This window comes from Ammospiza caudacuta, chromosome 29 (genome assembly GCF_027887145.1).
Source record: "Ammospiza caudacuta isolate bAmmCau1 chromosome 29, bAmmCau1.pri, whole genome shotgun sequence".
NCBI classification, from domain to species: domain Eukaryota; kingdom Metazoa; phylum Chordata; class Aves; order Passeriformes; family Passerellidae; genus Ammospiza; species Ammospiza caudacuta.
The window spans coordinates 110,313-127,436 of NC_080621.1; the positions used below are offsets into that span (position 1 = coordinate 110,313).

The 17,124-nt window shown below is 67.9% G+C and overlaps 4 protein-coding genes across 5 annotated transcripts; 3 read left to right on the forward strand and 1 right to left on the reverse strand.

The window, feature by feature from the left end:
* Positions 1-1,177: 1,177 nt before the first annotated feature.
* Positions 1,178-4,323, forward strand: MRPL4 (mitochondrial ribosomal protein L4). 2 transcript variants are annotated; one of them, XM_058821449.1, is made up of 10 exons: positions 1,178-1,251; positions 1,694-1,742; positions 1,990-2,161; positions 2,260-2,311; positions 2,422-2,451; positions 2,653-2,740; positions 3,128-3,234; positions 3,310-3,419; positions 3,724-3,794; positions 3,888-4,323. In XM_058821449.1, the coding sequence occupies exons 1-10, from the start codon at positions 1,192-1,194 to the stop codon at positions 4,040-4,042; spliced, it is 894 nt and encodes a 297-aa protein (XP_058677432.1). In that variant the 5' UTR covers positions 1,178-1,191; the 3' UTR covers positions 4,043-4,323. The 2 variants fall into 2 exon arrangements, with proteins under 2 accessions (XP_058677432.1, XP_058677431.1); XM_058821448.1 differs by lacking the exon at positions 2,422-2,451 and having other exon boundaries at positions 2,623-2,740.
* Positions 4,324-6,506: 2,183 nt separating this feature from the next.
* LOC131569248 (intercellular adhesion molecule 5-like) lies at positions 6,507-10,139 on the forward strand. The gene is made up of 5 exons (XM_058821456.1): positions 6,507-7,133; positions 8,150-8,419; positions 8,534-8,806; positions 8,946-9,188; positions 9,552-10,139. The coding sequence occupies exons 1-5, from the start codon at positions 7,079-7,081 to the stop codon at positions 9,761-9,763; spliced, it is 1,053 nt and encodes a 350-aa protein (XP_058677439.1). The 5' UTR covers positions 6,507-7,078; the 3' UTR covers positions 9,764-10,139.
* Positions 10,140-10,835: 696 nt separating this feature from the next.
* On the forward strand, positions 10,836-15,123 carry LOC131569258 (intercellular adhesion molecule 5-like). Its single transcript, XM_058821463.1, has 11 exons — positions 10,836-10,893; positions 11,360-11,644; positions 11,718-12,032; positions 12,172-12,450; positions 12,535-12,813; positions 12,884-13,126; positions 13,215-13,367; positions 13,506-13,613; positions 13,918-14,193; positions 14,276-14,539; positions 14,635-15,123. Exons 1-11 carry the CDS (start codon positions 10,836-10,838, stop codon positions 14,847-14,849), a joined length of 2,475 nt encoding a protein of 824 aa, XP_058677446.1. The 3' UTR covers positions 14,850-15,123.
* Positions 15,124-15,644: 521 nt separating this feature from the next.
* Positions 15,645-17,016, reverse strand: FDX2 (ferredoxin 2). The gene is made up of 4 exons (XM_058821476.1): positions 16,901-17,016; positions 16,697-16,803; positions 16,378-16,465; positions 15,645-16,282 (listed from the first exon to the last, which is right to left on the reverse strand). The coding sequence occupies exons 1-4, from the start codon at positions 17,014-17,016 to the stop codon at positions 16,126-16,128; spliced, it is 468 nt and encodes a 155-aa protein (XP_058677459.1). The 3' UTR covers positions 15,645-16,125.
* Positions 17,017-17,124: the final 108 nt, after the last annotated feature.

The window sequence follows — 17,124 nt, forward strand, 5'->3', positions numbered from 1 at the left end:
CTTTCCAGGGCTCGTCCCGGGAGGAATTCGGGGGTGGGGGGAGGATGAGTTATTGGGGGGGGCGGATTTGGGGGGTTGGGAAGGGCCCCTCCCCCCAAAAAAAAAAAACAGAAAAAATCCCCAAATTTTGAGCGCTGGGAGGGGCCGAGGGGCCGGAGAAGGGATTTAATGAATTTGGATTTAATTGGAACCAGGCGCGGGGTCGGGCTGGGTGGGCGGGATGAGCCCCCCCCTTCCCCCCCAATCCATGCGGAATTCCCGCCCCCGGACCCCCGGGATCGGGCGGGGCTGTGGAAACACGGATTGGGGAAAAAAGGAGGAAAAAAAGGATTCCCGAATTGACCGAACAATCCGGAAAAACGGATGGGGGAAGAAAAGGGGAAAAAAGAATTCCCGAATTGTCCCGAATTGTCCCAACAATCCGGAAAAACGGATGGGGGAAGAAAAGGGGAAAAAAGAATTCCCGAATTGTCCCAACAATCCCGGCCCCGCGAATTCCGGGTGGGAATTTGGGAGAGACCCTGGGGGTGGGGTGGAGGCCCCCGAGGGGGAAATGGGAATGGAGAAATGGGAACTGGGAATGGGAACTGGGAACGGGAACGGGGAAATGGGAATGGGAAATGGGAACTGGGAACTGGGAATGGGAAATAGGGAATGGGGAATGGTGAATGGGAAATGGAGAATGGGAAATGGGGAATGGGAAATGGGGAATGGGAAATGGGGACTGGGAACGGGACCAGGCGGTGGGGCTGGGATGGGGAACTGGGAAGGAGCAGGGACACTGGGAATTGGCACTGGGAAGGGACAGGGACAGGGACATTGGGAATGGACATTCGTAAGGGACAGGGACATTGGGAATGGACACTGGCACTGGGGACGGACAGAGACACGGAATGGACACTCGTAAGGGACAGGGACACTGGCCCGGGAAGTGGCACTGGACAGGACGGTGATCCCGGGCAGGGACGGTTGGACTGGGGGCGCTGTTGGGGGTCACTGGGGAGGGGGCACTGGGGGTGACACCGGGGTGGGGACACCAGGGGGACACCGTGGGGGGAAATTTGGGGTTGGGGACACAAAGGGGCGGTCCCCCCTTTCCTCCCCGTTTTCCCGCCGTTCCGCCCCCGCCGGAAGTGGCGCCGCGCGCGCAATGACGTCACCGCGCCCTTCCCCGCCCCTCGCCTTCCCGCCATGATCCGCGCGGGGGCGGCCGCCCTGAGGGCCTGGAGCCGGGGCCGGGGCTGGGCCGCGGTGAGAACGGCACCGGGAGCGGGGCCGGGAGCGGGGCCGGGCCGGGGGGAGAAGGGGCGGGGAGCGACACCGGGAGCGGCCCCGGTACCGGGATGGGAACGGGGAGAACCGGGCGGGGGCGGGGCCAGAGCCCTGAGGGCGGTCCGTGGGCAGGGCCAGGGCCGTGAGGGTGTTGAAATAGGCGGGGCCAGGACAATAAGGGCGGTGAAATGGGCGGGGTCGTGGCTGAGGGGCTGGGTTGGGGCGGTACCAAGTGGGAGCTCGGCCCGGGGGGGTTCGGAGGTCGGGGCCGGGCCCAGGAGCGGGGCTGGGGGGCGGGCGGGGGTCGTGTCCCCCCTCCCCTCAGCCCGCGGTTGGTCCCGCCCCCCTGGGGACACCCTGGGGACATTGGGGACACCCTGGGGACACCCTGGGCGTTGTCCCCAATGTCGCTGTCCCGCAGCTCTCGACGGCGCCCCCGGCCCCGCCCGCGGTCCCCGAGCCCCGCAAGGGTGAGTGCGGGGTTGGGGACAGCTTGGGGACAGCCAGGACCATCATGGGGACATCATGGACAGGGCCACCACGGGGTTGGGGACACCTGAATCACCCTGGGGACATCAGAGCTGGCTGCCCGTGCTTTGGGGGGTGCCAGGAGCCGCCTGTGAGGGTCCCCATTGTCCCCAGAGAAGCCCCCAGTGCTGCGAAGCTGCACTGTCCCCACGCTGTCCCCAGTGTCCCCACGTGTCCTCTTGTCCCCAGGACTGTCCCCAGAGGAGCCCCCAGTGGTGTCCCCGGTGCTGAGGAGCTGCAGTGTCCCCGTGCCGTCCCCACTGTCCCCCGTGCAGGCCTGGGTGGGGTCCCTGCGCCACCCCCAGGACACGCTACGGGGCCTGGCCGACCTGCACCCTGACGTCTTCGCCGTCACCCCCAGGTGGGGACACCCCGGGGGCTCTGGGGACACGCTGGGGACACCCCCGGGTGGGGCTCTGGGTCAGTGTCCCCCTCCTGTGTCCCCCCCTGTGTCCCCAGGCTGGACATCCTGCACACGGTGGCCACGTGGCAGAAGAACTTCAGGAGGATTGTGAGTGTGGGGAGGGGGTTTGGGGGGAAAAAGAGGGATTTGGGGTGGAAAAAGGGACTTGGGGGCAGAAAATGTTTGTGTCCGTCTGTCTGTCCGTCTGTCTGTCCCAGAGCTATGCCTGTGTGCGCACCCGGGCTGAGGTGCGGGGCGGGGGGACCATGGGGAGCTCAGGGGTGACACTGTCCGGCTGTCTGTCCGGCTGTCTGTCCCAGAGCTATGCCCGTGTGCGCACCCGGGCCGAGGTGCGGGGCGGGGGGACCATGGGGAGCTCAGGGGGCTCAGGGGTGACACTGTCCGTCTGTCTGTCCCAGAGCTATGCCCGTGTGCGCACCCGGGCTGAGGTGCGGGGCGGCGGCCGCAAGCCCTGGCGGCAGAAAGGCTCCGGGCGCGCCCGGCACGGCTCCGTGCGGTCCCCGCTGTGGAGGGGAGGTGAGTGACACCCAAAACCCAGGGATGGGGACACACAGGGGGCTGGGAATGGGGACACGGGTCTGGGGACAGCCGGGGGACATCATGGGGACAGGGACATGGGGGCCGGGGATGTCCTGGGGATGTCTGGGACTGCCCTGAGGACATTGGGGACCACCCTGTGGCACTCTGGGAATATCCTGGACTGCCCTGGGGACACCAGACCTGGCTGTCCCTGGTTTGGGGTTCTGGGGACATTGGGGACCACCCTGGGGACCCCAGGCCTGGCTATCCCTGGTTTGGGGTCTCTGGGGACACCCTGGGGACCCCAGGCCTGGCTGCCCCCCTCGGCCCAGCCCATGGGCGGTGTCCCCTGCCCGGGGATGTCACCGTGTCCCCTCCTGGCAGGTGGCATCGCCCACGGCCCGCGGGGCCCCACCAGCTACTTCTACATGGTGCCCATGAGGGTGCGGGTGCTGGGGCTGAAGGTGGCCCTGAGCGTGAAGCTGATGCAGGTACGGGGGTGGCCTGGGGGGACGGGGGACACCCGGGGCTGGGGACAGGGTGACAACGGCCCTGGTGTCCCCCAGGACGAGCTGCACGTGGTGGAGAGCCTGGAGCTGCCCAGCAGTGACCCCCAGGAGCTGCTGGAGCTGGCACGGGCACGGCGCTGGGGACACTCCGTGCTGCTGGTGGACACGTGAGAGAGGGACAGTGGGGACATTGGGGACACTGGGACAGGGCTGGGGACACAGGGGGGGCTGGGGACAGGGCTGGGGACACTGGGGACAGGGCTGGAGCTGGCACAGGCACGGCGCTGGGGACACTCTGTGCTGCTGGTGGACACGTGAGAGAGGAACACTGGGGACAGTGGGGACATTGGGGACACTGGGACAGGGCTGGGGACACAGGGACAGGGCTGGGGACAGGGCTAGGGACAGTGGGGATGGCATGTCCATGGATCTGGGGACACCATGGGGACGCCCCATCCCTTTTTTCCCCAGCAATGAATTCCCAGAGAACATCAGCGCCGCGGCCGAGGGGCTCAAATCCATCACCCTCATCCCCGCCCTGGGTGAGCCCCAATCCCCTCGCTCTGACCCCTCCCCAGAGACGCTCTGGGGACCCCGCTGATGTCCCCAACGTGTCCCGACCTGTCCCCACGCAGGGCTCAACGTGCACAGCCTGCTCAAGCACCAGACGCTGGTGCTGACCCTGGACGCCGTCGCCTTCCTGGAGCAGCGGCTGCTGTGGCACGACTCGCGCTACTCGCCCCTGGTGCCCTTCTCCCTGCCCCACCGGGACCTGCCCGCGGCCGCCTGAGACCCCCTGCGCGGGATTTGCCCCTCTCGGGTGGGATTTGCCCCCCCGGCTAGGATTTGTCCCCCCCATGGGGCAGATCCCGTCAGGAATGGATTTGGGGACACCGCGGCACAACGAGGTTTTGTCCGTTCTCCCTGTCCTGGAGGATTTCCTGGAGCCCCCCAGGGTGGGATTTGCCCCCCTCGGGTGGGATTTGCTCCCCCAGACCGGATCCAGCCCCCCCATTCAGGAATTCTGGGCTGTCGGGCGCTGCTGTGGCCATTAAAGGGATTTTTTTTCCATTGTTGTTGTTTTTATTTTCGATGGAATCAGGGGGTTCCCACCTCCTTTTGGGGCTCCCCCCGTGTCCCAACCCTTCTGGGATCCCCCCCCAAATATTTCAGCTCCTTCATCCCAGCCCCCTCCTCAATATCCAAACCCCTTTTGGATCCCAAACCCTTTTCCAGTCCCTCCTCCTCACCGCGGGTATTCCCTGCGGATTCTGTCCTTTTGGGTGGATTTTTGGGAATTTCGGGGTCGTGGTGGCTGAGGGATTTTTGTGGGTGTGTCTCCCCCCCCCCCACAAATGTTCCCAAGTGTCCCCATCCCCTCCCACACCTTGGGAAAGTGGGAGCCGGAAAAGGAGGAAATTGAGGAAGAATAAATTCTGGCCTCACCCAATTCCTGTGAAATTTGTGGCAGGGGTGAAACCTGGGAATGCCTGCACTGGGAGTGGGGGGGGTGTCGAGGTTTTTGGGGAAATTTTGGGGTTCCCGAGGGGAATTTTGGGAATCCCAGTGGCCCCCTTGGGGTCCCGGGAGTGCTGGCGAGGGCTTTTGGGGCAAAATCCCAGGAAAAAATCGGGAAATTAGGAATTTTGAGGGGGCCAGGGAACCAACTGGGGGGGAACTGGGACCTTCCTGGGTGCCCGCGTATCCCAGGGAACCGCTGGAATTCCGCACCTCCCTCCTCCTCCTCCTGGGTTTTTTTCGGGGGTCTTCCGGCCCTGCCCATTCCGATCCCGGTGATTTTTGTGGGGTTTTCCCAGTTTTTTCCGGTTTTTCGCGGTTTTCCAGGTGAGGTGCCAATTCCGGGAATCGCTCCCGGCTCTGGGGCAGCTCCGGAGCCGTTTCCTGACCCGCCCGGGAGGCGACAGGAGGCGACAGGGACACGGAGAGGCCGCAAATGGGGCTGGGGGGGGACAGGGGGACACCCCAGGGGGGTTCAGGAAGAGGCCGGGGGGGACAGGGGCCCCCGGCGGAAGGTGACAATGGCACGAGGGGACGCTGGCACCGGGCCACGTCCTGCGGGGGGCGATGGTGGGAGCGGCAGGGTGGCACGTCCTGTCGATTCGAGGGAGCTGGCAGCGCCTCGGTGTCCCCTCTGTCCCGCCCCTGCTGCCCCTGACCCGCGCGTTCCTGTTGTCCCTGTCCCTCCCCGGCGTCCCTGCCACCCCTGCTGTCCCTGCTCTGTCCTGTGTCTCCCCTGACCCCATTCCCCCAGGTCCTTGGAATTCCATCCCAGTGTCCCTGTCCTGTCCCCCATCCCCGTTCCCAATGTCCCTGTCCCCACTGTCCCTGTCCCCAGTGTCCCTGTGCCTCCCGTGGCCTCCGAACCCCGGCCCTGGCAGGAGGCTCCGGCATTCCCGAAATTCCAGGGACAAGGACAATCCAGGGCATGGCGGTGGCACGGCCGCGGGGAGGGAACTGTCCCCTGCACGGGGGGATGTGACACCCCCGGGCTGCAGAAGTGAAACCCCACGGCTGGGACAAGTGTCACCGGCCTGTCCCCTCCTGCAGCTGGGCTGGTGGCCTGGAGGTGAGAGGAGGGAGGGTGGCAGGGCTGGGTGCCACCACCGGGCACTGGGGACACCGTGGGACACCATGGGGACATCAGGGATGGGCTGTCCTGGGCCTGGAACCACCCTGGGGAAACCCTGGGGACGTCAGGGATGTTCCCACGGTTCCAGGGGTGACACAGAAATCCCCTGATGTCAAAAAGCGACAGAATAGAGGAAGTCGCAGCCCTGGTGACACCAGCACCCAATGGTGGCCTCGGGAGCCACCCCCGTGGGTGACATGCAGGTGACAGGCGGGTGACAGCCCCGTCACGAGCTGGGGGTGACGCATCAGGGGGCTCAAAACTGAGACCCCCCCCCCGGTTTGGAGGCATAGGGTGACAAGGAGGGGACAAGGGGGACGGGGCAGGAGGGGCAGGAGGGAAAGAGGGGGAGGAAAATTGTCCCATCCTGAGAGAGGGGACAGGAAAATTGTCCCATCCTAGGACAGGGAAATTGTCCCATCCCGGGACAGGGGACAGAGAAATTGTCCCATCCCGGGACAGGGGGACAGGAATTGCCCCGGGGGGGGGCAGCAGAGGCCGAAGCCCTCCCCGGGCAGCCCCTCGAGCCCCGGCGCGTCCCACGCAGCCCCGGAAATCCCCGGGGGCGGGACGGGGACGGGCCGGGGATAAAAGCGGCGAGCGGGACGGGAGGCAGGCGGCGGGGGGACAGACAGACGGAGAAAGCGCGGGACGGACACGGGGACGGCGGTGCGCACCCAGAGCTCACCCGGAAACCCCGACCCGGACGGACCCGGAACGGCCCCAAAGGATCCATCCCGGAGAGCCCGAACCGAACCTTCCTGGGGAACCCGAACCGAACCTTCCCGGGGAACCCGAACCGAACCTTTCCGGAGAGCCCGAACCGGATCTTCCCGGGAAACTCGAACCGAACTTTCCCGGGGAATCCGAACCGAACCTTCCCAGTTCTCCCGGAGAGCCCGAACCGAAACTTCCCGGAGAATCCGAACGGAACCTTCCCGGTTCTCCCGGAGAGCCTGAACCGAAACTTCTCGGGGAACCCGAACCGAACCTTCCCGGTGCTCCCGGGGAACCCGAACCGACCCAACCGCAGAACCCGAACCGAAACTTCCGGAAGTCCGGACCGGCGCCGGCTCCAACCCAGAGACCCTGAACCCGCCGCCCCCCACCGGCCCCTCGGTGCTCCCGGCGCATCCCGGCGCTCCCGCGGCACCGGGAGCCGCTGTCCCCGCCGGGATGGTGGCCCCGGCGCTGCTGGCGCTGGCCCTGGGCGCCCTGGGTGTCGTGGCAGGTGAGGGGACACCGCGGGTGGCACCGGGCAGGCGGGGGGTGCCGGGGACCGGGCGTGCGGTTCCCGCCTGTCGCCGGTGTCGCCGTTTGTCGCCGGTGTCGCCGCGCCCGCGCTGCCGGTGGCGGAGTTGTCGCAGCCCCGCCGCGCGCGGTCGTTGCCCCCCGCCTCGGGATGGAGCGGGGAATTTTGTTAAATTCTTGCGAAATCCATAAAAGCCACCGGGATTTTTCTTCCCCCGTCCCTCCCGCCCTCCCTTCCTGAGCCCATTCCGGGAAAAGGAGGGACGGTTCTGCTCAGGGGGACCGGAAAATCGCTGCCCGGCGGGGAATCCCCCCGGCCTCGGGCGGGGACTCAGCCCGGGGGGCTTCCGAGGGTCCGCGGGGGCTTCCTCCGCAATTTCGGGGGGCTTCCTCCGCAATTTTTGGGGCCTTCTTCCGCATTTTGGGGGCTTCCTCTGCATTTTTGGGGGTTTCTTCCACATATTTGGGGGCTTCCTCTGCATTTTTGGGGGCTTCTTCCGCACTTTTGGGGGTTTCCTCTGCACTTTAGGGGTTTTTTCTCTGCTTCCTCTGCACTTTGGAGGCTTCTCAGCCACCCTAGGCGGTTTCCTCTGCTTCCTGGGGGAGCTTCACCCGAATTTTGGGGGCTTCCTCAGCAGCCCGGTGACGTCGGCTGGGGATGTTTTGCTGGGAAAACACCGAAATTCAGGGATGAGGATGAGCCTGGGCGTTTCCCCCCCCTCCCCCCCCAGACGTCTCCACGAATTGGGAATCCCTGGCTGGGGAAGCTCCCTGAGGTGCACAAAGGACCCCCAACCCCTTCCAGGACACTCCAGATTTCGGGATTCCTTCTCTAGGAGGAGCCCAGGGATGGCTGGATCCGATTTTGGGATTTTTGACCCCAGTGTTTGAAGTGTGTGGAATTTTGGAGGCAGGGCTGGGGGCTTTCTTGCTGTTTTCCCCATTTTCCCCCATTTTCCCCCCATGGCTCACCCCAGTGTCCCGTCCACGTTCCAGTGCCCCCCGAGGGTCCCCTCGTGTCCCTGTCAGCCTCAGACGCGGTGGTGAGGATGCCGTTCAAGGTCACCTGCAGCATCAGCCGCGCTGTCCCCGCCACCAACGTCACCATCACCGCCAACAACCGCAGCTGGCCGGTGACACTGAGCCAGGACGGCCACCAGGCCACCGCCGAGGTCACCGTCACCGAGAGGGGCAGCGTCCAGCTGGGCTGCACCGTCCACGCGGGCAGCAGAAAGCTCCAGACCAACACCACCATCCAGGTCTTCTGTGAGTGACCACGGTGACACCACGGTGCCACCAAACCCGAGTGCCACCAAGCATTGTGAGAGAAATTCCCTGATTGCTGTTACCGTTCCATGATAACGATGCTGTCACCCACAGATGTCCCCGTGCCACTGCTGAATGTCACCAACACCGCCAAGGCTGGCACTGAGCTGAGGGGACAATGCTCGCTGCCACCTGGAGCCGTCAGTGACATCCAGGTGAAGGTGGTGGCCACCGGCCATGGTGTCCTGGTGGATTTTAAAAAGCCCCCGGTGACCTTCAGCCTGCTGGTGCGAGAGGAGGATGCAGGGGGGCGGCTGGTGGTGACCTGTGAGGCCAAGATGTTCCCGGACCCGTTGAGGAGCAAATCCCAACAGATCCATGTGCTGGGTGAGAGCGCGGCCACTGTGTTCCCGGCCCCTGGGCCACATTTTCCTTGTCCCCATCCCTCCTCTTCCTGGTCCCCATCCCTCCTTTTCCTGGTCCCCATCCCGGCTCTTCCTGATCCTTATCCCGCCTTTTCCCGCAGTCAAACCTCAGCTGGACATGGAGCTCTGCCCCCCGCAGCAGAACTGGACGGAGGGGCAGGACGGGATCCTGAACTGCCGCGCCAAGGGCACACCTGAGCCGCAGGTGAGCTGTTCCAAGGATGGGAATTTCCTCACCCCTGGAATATTCCATCCCATCAACCGCGCCCACGCCGGGACCTACCTGTGCCGGGCCACCAATGATCTGGGGACGGCCGAGCGCAACGTCACCGTCTGGGTGCAGTGTGAGTCAGGGGGCCCGGGGCTCCGGGGGGTCTTTGGGCTCCTGGGAGTTTTTGGGCTTCTAGAGATCTTGGGTCTTCTGGGGCTCTTTGGGTTTTTTGGGCTTCTGGGTCCTTTGGGGTTTTTGAGCTCCTGGTGGTTCTGGGGGTTCTTTGGGATATTGGGGGTCCTGGGGTGGTCTTGGGGGTCTTTGGGGTTCTGGGGGCCTTGGAGGTGTTTGGGGTTTTGGAGGTTTTGGGGGTTCTGGGGGCCATGGGTGTCTCAGGCCCTGGAGATCTTGGAGGCCTTTGGGGTTTTTGGGCTCCTGGTGGTCCCGGGGCGCAGCAGCCCCCTCCCCACTGACCCCGGCCCCATATTCCCCCCAGATAACGCCTCGGTCCCGCTGCTCCCGGTGCTCCTGGGGACGCTGCTGCCGGTCGCCGTCGTCATCCTGAGCCTGGCCGTGGGCTACCTCCTCTACCGCCAGGGCAAGATCGGCGAGTACCGGCTCTGGAGGCGGCACCCGCGGCCGGACGCGCAGCCCCTGCGGCCCCAGGGCGGCTCCGCGGCCGCTCCCAACGGATCCGCGGCCCCGTAGGCGGGGAGAGCCCGTGGAGGGGCCGGGAGCCCCTGCCCGTCCCTCCGCCGCGGCCACCGAGGGGACGGCGACAGCGGGGACCGGCCAGGGCCAGCGCGGGGGACGCGACTCCCAGGCTGGGATGGACTGGAACGGACTGGGATGCCCTGGGATGGACTGGGACGCACTGGGATGGACAGATCCAGCGGGGCCCCGTTGTGGATCGCCGAGTTTCGCTCCAGATTTTATCCCTCGAGTGTTTTTTGGGGTGGATTTGGTGATTTTGGAGGTCTTGGAGCTCCCCGGGCGGAGCATCCTGGGTTGAATCGCGGGGATTTCGGAGCTGGCGGGAGGACAAGGAGCAGGAGGGGGGGGACAGAGAGGCGACAGTGACACGTACCACCAATAAACGCTGCAGGTGGCATCCGCTGGGGCCAGGAGTCCGCAGTTCCGGGGGCTTCACGGGGAGGGGGTGGCCCGGCCATTGTCCCACCCGGTGGGGACATCGCCGCTGTCCCGGTGTCCCCAGCCCCCGCTCCAGGTGCTCCCGTCTGTCGCTGTCGCTTCGCCCACGCGCGTCCCGGAGCCGCCCACGCGGGGAGGGTTCCGGGGGCGTTCGGGGAGGGGCTTTTTTTTGGGGGGGGGCGCGTTCGTGAAGCGCCGGGCGGGGGTGGGGGGGGACTGGGGGGGGTCGGCGTGGGCGGGGGGAGGAGCAGCCCCGCGGGACCGGCGGCGCGCGCGGCAGCGGAGGAGCTGCCTTCGGCCTCAGCCGCCTCTTCCTCCTCTCCCCCATCCTCCTCTTCCTCTTCTCCCTTCCCCATCCTCCTCTGCTTCATCCCCTTCCTCCTCTTCCTCTCCACCCCCCGCCCTCCCCGTCGCCTCCGTCCTCCTGCGCTTCATCCCCCTCCCCATCCTCATCCTCCTCTTCCTCCCCCTCCTCACCGTCTCCATCTCCCTCTTCATCCTCCCCTTCTCTCCTCCCTCCTCGCCGTCTCCATCCTCCTCCGCTCCATCCCCGTCCCCATCCTCCTCCTCCCCATCCTCCTCCTCCTCATCCTCCTCCTCTTCCTCCCACCCTCCTCCTCCTTTCCCGATGGGCCCCCCCGGCCCGGCCACGCGGCTCTTGCCCCCCCTCGTTCTGGCGCTCGCAGGTAAAGGGGGAGGGGCTTGAGGGGTTTTTTGGGGGGGCGGGAGGACCCTCCAGAAGGGGGAGGGGGCGTCTCTGAGGATCCCAAAAAACAGCGACCATTAACGGAGGGGGGGGGGGGGGAGGGGCGGAGAGCCCGAAATCAGCAGCGACTTTTATTGGGGGGGGGGGGGCACACCACCCTGGGGACCCCCAGCGACCCCCCCCAAAATACCAGAGGCCTTTTAGTGTTGGGAAGGTGCATACAGGGACCCCCAACCCAATAGTGGGGACCCTTAAAACTGGGGGGGGGGGGTCACACGCAGGGACCCTCAGGACCCCAAAATCAGAGTGACCTTTAGGACTGGGGGGGCTGGGGACACACGGGGACACCCCCAGGACCTGGCAATTTGGGGGGGGTCTCAGTCCAGGTTCACCGGGGTCTCCCCCATCCGGACCTGGGGGCACTGCCCGTGGTGGGGGTCTCGCAGGGGTCGCCCGGGGCACCTTCACGGTGGTGGCGTGGCCGCGGGTGGCCGTGGTGGCCTTCGGGGGCTCGGTGACCGTCAACTGCAGCCGCAGCGCCTGCCCGGAGGGGGACACCAACGCCACGCTGGGGCTGGAGACCACCCTGCCCGCGACCCCCGGGCCCGGGGGGCTCCGCTGGCAAAGCTTCCGCCTCCACAACGTGTCCCGGTGGAGCCCCGGCCCCGTCACCTGCTCCGGCCGCTGCGGCGACACCGAGGCCAACGCCAGCGCCGGCGTCCTCGTCTACCGTGAGTGCCTTGGGGACATTGAGGGGACATTGAGGGGACACCGTGGTGGCACCAGCTTCGTCCCGTTCCCCAGAGCTGCCGGAGCGGGTGGAGCTGGAGCCGGTGCCGGCGGCGGCCGTGGGGGACAGCCGGAACCTGACGTGCCACGTGCGGGCGGTGGCCCCGCTGCGGAACCTGACGGTGACGCTGCGGCGCGGCGCCGAAACGCTGCGCACCGAGAGCTTCGCCGAGGGCGCCGAGGGCAGCGCCAGCGTGGCCGTGAGCCACGTGCTGACCGTCACCCGCGGCGACCACGGCCAGGACGTCACCTGCCACGCCGAGCTGTCGCTGCGGCCGCACGGGCCCCTGTTCGCCCGCGCCGCGGTGCCCGTCACGCTCTCGGTGTTCGGTGAGCGGCGGCCTCGTGGTGGCCTTGTCCCCATAGCGGTGACCTCGTTGACACCCTCCCGGTCATCGGGACCCTGTCCCTGGCTCTGGGGATGTGTCCCGGTCCCGCTGACCCCGTGTCCCCCCCGGTGTCCCCGCAGCTCTCCCGGAGCCCCCCCAGCTCCAGGCCCCCGCCATCCTCGAGGCCGGTACCGTGGCCAACGCCAGCTGCCGCATCACCGGCGCCTTCCCGGCCGGGGACATCCGTGTCACCGCCGCTCTGGATCAGGAGCCGCTGAACGTCACAGTGGCGGTGGCCGGGGACACCGTGACGGCCAGCACGGCTCTGTCCCCGCTCATCCCGGGCCCGCGGGAGCTCAGCTGCACGGCCGCGGTGGCCACGGTGGCGCGGACGGCGCGGAGGCAGCTCCCCGTTTACCGTAAGGCACCGGTGGGGAGGGGGCGGCGGGGGCACCGCGGGACCCCGAGATCGCCTCGGATCCATCGGTGGGACCTTCCCGCAGGATTCCCCGCGCCCGCCCTGGAGCTGAGCCCGGCCCCGGCCGCGGCGGGCAGCGAGGTGACCGTGTCGTGCCACGCCGGGGCCACCGAGCCGCCCGAGGCGCGGCTGCAGCTCCGCGATGCGGACGGCGGGGTCCTGGCCGAGGGCCCCCAGCCCCGGCTGCAGCTCCGGTTGCTGGCCCGGCGCGACGACGACGGCCGCGAATTCCGGTGCCGGGCCAGCCTGGCGGTGGGCGACAGCGTGGTGACAAAGGACGCGGACGCGCGGCTGGCGGTGCTCTGTGAGTGTCGCGCCAGCCCGGCCCCGCCCGCCCCTTCCGGCATTCCCCAAATCCCTTTTTTCCTCCCCAGATCTTCCCGAAATCCCGGCCAGCGGCTGCCCCGGTAACCGCACGTGGGTGCAGGGAGCGCGGGAAGCGCTGTCCTGCCGCGCCACCGGCAACCCCGCGCCCACCGTGGTGTGCGGCCGCGACGGCGTCGCCGTGGCCACCGACGAGCCCGAGCCGGTGACCCGGGCCCGAGCGGGCACCTACGTGTGCAACGCCACCAACGCGCTGGGGACGCGCAGCCGCCGCGTCACCGTCCGCGTGGAGTGTGAGTGGCACCGGGGTCGGGGTCAGGGGTCCCCTCGGTGGCCGCCGCGGTGACCGGGCGGCCTCTGTGTGTGTGTCCCCTACTCAAGATGAGCCCACGATGTCCGAGTCGGGATGTCCGGCACGCCGGGTCTGGGTGGAGGGACAGCGGCGGGAGCTGGAGTGTCGCGCTGATGGGGACCCGCCGCCCAGCACGCGCTGTGCCCGCGACGGTGGCACCCAGCACGGGGTCACTCGAGACGGTGGCACTTACCACGGTGGCACCCAGCACGGTGGCACCCGCGACAGTGGACCCCGAGATGGTGGCACCCGTGACGGTGGCACCCGAGATGGTGGCACTCGAGATGGTGGCACCCGTGACGGTGGCAGCCACCACGGAGGGGTCGCCCACGGCCGCGTGGTCACCCGGGCCGATGGCGGCCGCTACGTGTGCAGGGCCACCAACAGGCACGGAGTGGCCGTGCGGAGCGTCCTTGTCACCGTGGAGTGTGAGTGTGACACCGGCGAGGGGACACCGGGGTGTGCTGGGGGTGGGGATGTGGCGGGGACCGGGACCGGGGTAGGACGGGGATCTGGGAGGGGACAGGGATGTCACATCCACGCCCGGAATTCCAGAGCCGTGCCGGGATAAGGATGGGGATGAGGATGGGGATGAAGCCGAGCCCGGCTGTGCTCGGACCGGTCCCGGCGGTGCTGGAGGCTCTCAGTGGATCCCGGGAGGGTCGGGGCGGCCTCACGGGGGTCCCCCGGCCCCATCACCCCCCATCCCCGCCGCCTCTCCCCGTTTTCCAGACCGGCCGAGCCTCGGCGAGCGCGGCTGCCCCGAGCGGCGGCGGTGGCTGGAGGGGACCCCGGCCGAGCTGGGCTGCGCCGCCACCGGGAACCCCCCGCCCCGCGTCAGCTGCGCCAAGCTGGGCGAGCCCGGCAACGCCACGGAGCCGGGCCACGACAGCCGGGACCCGGCCCGGGCCACCGCCAATGTCACCCGCGCCCACGCGGGCACGTACCAGTGCCGGGCCACCAACCCGCACGGCTCCGCCGTCCGCAACGTCTCCGTGGCCGTGGAGTGTGAGTGCGTGGGGCGATTTTGGGGGAAAAACCCGGGGATTCGGGGCAGCCTCGGCACCGGCCGCCGTTCCCTTTGGCGCAGACGGCCCCGCCGGTGTCACCGTGCGCGTCCTGCCCTCCGCCAACGTCACCCGCGGCAGCGGCTTCACCGTGGACTGCGGCGCCGAGGGGGTCCCGGCGCCCACCTACACCTGGGTGCTGCCCCCCGCCCCAAACCTGCGCTGGGCCGCCGACAACCGCTCGGTCACGGTCACCGGCGCCACCACGGCCAACCGGGGGCTCTACACCTGCACGGCGAGCAACCGGCACGGCCGGAGAGCCGGGAGCGTCGTGGTGCGGGTGGACGGTGAGCGGGCACGGGGGGTCCCAGGGCGGTGGTACCGGCTCTGCCCCGGTGTTACCGGCGGCTCCCCGGTGCTACCGGCGCCTCCCGCCCCGCAGAGAGCTGGCTGGTGCTGCTGGCGGCGCTGGGAGCGCTGGGCGCGGTCGCGGCGCTGGGGCTGGCCGTGGCCGGCGGGTATTACCTCAAGAGCACGGCGTGCAAGAAGGGCGAGTACAACGTGCGCGACGCCGAGGGCTCCTCCGAGGCCGCCTGCCTGCACCGGCACCGGGACCCCCGTGCCGAGGTGTTCGGCATCCAGCTGAGCCCGCCGTGACCGGAACCGGCACCGGAACCGGCCGGCCGGGAGCCCCAGAGCGGGGATTTGGGGTGGTTTTGGGGGATTTTGGGAGGGCGAGGATTCATCTGGAGGTGCTCGCTGGCAACGGCACGACCGCGGGGAGGGTTTGGGATCCGGTTTGCCCAGCCGGGACCGGAACTGGGACTGGAACCATCCCTGTCCCCGTGGGGTTTGGGGACCCCCCCTCCCCGCCCCACCCCAGGGGTTTTTGGGGGGGATTTTGGGGGGCACAACACCCAGGACCGAGCGTTCCCCCGAGGGTTCCTCTGTCCCCACCCCGGCCCGGTGGGGAGGGGGTTTGGGGGTCCCCACAGAGCCCCCGAGGGGATTTTGGGGCGATTTGAGGGGTTTGGGAGCCGTGCCGAGCGTGGCACAGGCACCACTCAGGGATGGGCCGCACCCAATAAACGATCAATAATCGATCAATACACGATCGATAACTGATCAATGAACGATCTCGTGCTCACGGGGGGCGCCGTCCGCTGTCCCCCTCGAGCTCCCCGGCCTGACCACCTCCTTGTCCCCAAGCCCCGCCTCTTGTCCCCCCACCTGGACCCCCATCCTTGTCCCAAACCCCTCCGAAGCAGGACCCAAACGAGCCCAATTAGTAATTGATTAATTAACGAGCCAACGCTCATTATCCCAAATCCAGAACCCCGGGAATATTTTTTTGGGGGGGGGGTTGTCATTCTGTCACCCCCCTGGGACTGGACCCCCCCTCCTTGGGGGGCAGTTTGGGTACGAGTGCCAAAATGTGAGGGTGGCCTTGGATGAGGGGGAATAATTTATTTTTTGGGGGGAGTTCCCCTTCCCTGGGGGGTCCGGGGGGTTCAGGGGTTTGCTCCCAGGGGTCAGTGGGGTTTGGGGTCAGTGGGTTTTGGGGTCACTGGGTTTTTGGGGTGTCCCCTCGGGGTCAGTGGGTTTCAGGGGTGCCCCTGGGGTTCGGGGATCGTCCCTCAGGGTCAGTGGGGTTTGGGGTCAGTGGGGTTTTTGGGGTCCCCCTGGGGTCAGTGGGTTTTAGGGCTTTCCCCCGGGGTCGGTGGGTTTTTGGGGTCCCCCCGGGGTGTCAGTGTGGTTTGGGGTCGTGCCCTCCCGGGTCAGTGAGGTTTTGGCTCAGTAGGGTTTTGGGTCAGTGGGGTTTGGGCTAATTGGGGTTTCTGGGGTCAGTGGGGTTTGTTTGGGCTCAGTGGGGTTTGGGGGTTCCCTCCGGGGGTCAGTGGGGTTTCTGGGGCTCCCCCCAGGGTTTTTGGGGTCAGTGTGGTTTGGGGACGTGCCCGTCCACGTAGAAGTTGCGGGTGAGGCGGGGCAGGGCGATGCGCGCCCCCTCCAGCGCGGGGCTCAGCCGGAGCTGGCAGCCGAGCCGCGAGTTCTCCTGCAGCAGCGGCGCCTGGTCCAGCAGGTCCTCCTCCCTGCGGGGCACCGGCACCGGTAACGGGGAACCGGGTAACGGGGGGCACCGGGGGAACCGGGTACCGGGTACCGGCAATACCGGGGGGGTCCTTACCGCTCGTCCGGCGCCGGGAGCTGCCCCAGGTGCGGCTCGCTGATGTAAACGTGGCAGGTGGAACAGGCCAGCGAGGCCTCGCAGGCGCCTGGGGGAGCGGGACGGCCCGGTGGGCACCGGGAAAACACCGGGACCGCCCCAGAACACCGGGACCGCTCCGGGAACCCCCCGAGAACCCCCCGTTAGCACCGAGACCCTCCCAGCAGCACCGAAACCGCCGTGGGACCCCTCTGTCAATACCGGGAGTGTCCCGGAGCCCCCTTCCCCCAGTCCCGTTCCCGTTCCCGCCCCCGTTCCCCGTCCCGTTCCCGGTCCCGACCCTCCAGCTCCAGCCCGTGCCGCTGCGCCAGGTGCAGCACGTTGTCACCGACTCTGCCGCGCACCGGCACCTGCCGCCCCTCCCGGTCCACGAAGACGACGTTAACCCTGAGGAAAGTGGGGGGGACACATGACACCGGGCTCAGCACCGGGCCCCGGTTCCGTTCGGGCGCCGCCGCCCCGGGAGGGCGTTCCCGGTACCCACACGGCGGCCTCGGGCTCCTCGGCGGGGGCGCCGCCGCTGCTGAGGCTGCGGGAGACGCCCCGGAGCAGCCGCCGCGTCACGGAGCCGCCGCTCGCCGCCGCCATGGGCGCCGCCATGATGGGCGCCACGTGACCCGCCACGTGACCCCCCACGTGACCCAAAGCGGGCGGGGCCAAGAGGAGCGGGGTCTGCGCTGGGTCCTAAAGCCCGGCCGCGGATTTGGG

Coding starts and splice junctions, on each gene's coding strand:
- MRPL4 (XM_058821449.1), top strand. CDS start 1,192: ATGATCCGCGCGGGGGCGGCCGCCCTGAGGGCCTGGAGCCGGGGCCGG. Junction 1,743..1,989: donor GGTCCCCGAGCCCCGCAAGG/GTGAGTGCGGGG, acceptor TCTTGTCCCCAG/GACTGTCCCCAGAGGAGCCC. Junction 2,162..2,259: donor GTCTTCGCCGTCACCCCCAG/GTGGGGACACCC, acceptor CTGTGTCCCCAG/GCTGGACATCCTGCACACGG.
- LOC131569248 (XM_058821456.1), top strand. CDS start 7,079: ATGGTGGCCCCGGCGCTGCTGGCGCTGGCCCTGGGCGCCCTGGGTGTC. Junction 8,807..8,945: donor CCAACAGATCCATGTGCTGG/GTGAGAGCGCGG, acceptor CTTTTCCCGCAG/TCAAACCTCAGCTGGACATG. Junction 9,189..9,551: donor CGTCACCGTCTGGGTGCAGT/GTGAGTCAGGGG, acceptor TATTCCCCCCAG/ATAACGCCTCGGTCCCGCTG.
- LOC131569258 (XM_058821463.1), top strand. CDS start 10,836: ATGGGCCCCCCCGGCCCGGCCACGCGGCTCTTGCCCCCCCTCGTTCTG. Junction 10,894..11,359: donor CCTCGTTCTGGCGCTCGCAG/GTAAAGGGGGAG, acceptor GGGGTCTCGCAG/GGGTCGCCCGGGGCACCTTC. Junction 13,368..13,505: donor GCACGGGGTCACTCGAGACG/GTGGCACTTACC, acceptor GCCACCACGGAG/GGGTCGCCCACGGCCGCGTG.
- FDX2 (XM_058821476.1), bottom strand. CDS start 17,016: ATGGCGGCGCCCATGGCGGCGGCGAGCGGCGGCTCCGTGACGCGGCGG. Junction 16,804..16,900: donor GAGGAGCCCGAGGCCGCCGT/GTGGGTACCGGG, acceptor CACTTTCCTCAG/GGTTAACGTCGTCTTCGTGG. Junction 16,283..16,377: donor CTCCCGGCGCCGGACGAGCG/GTAAGGACCCCC, acceptor GGTGCCCCGCAG/GGAGGAGGACCTGCTGGACC.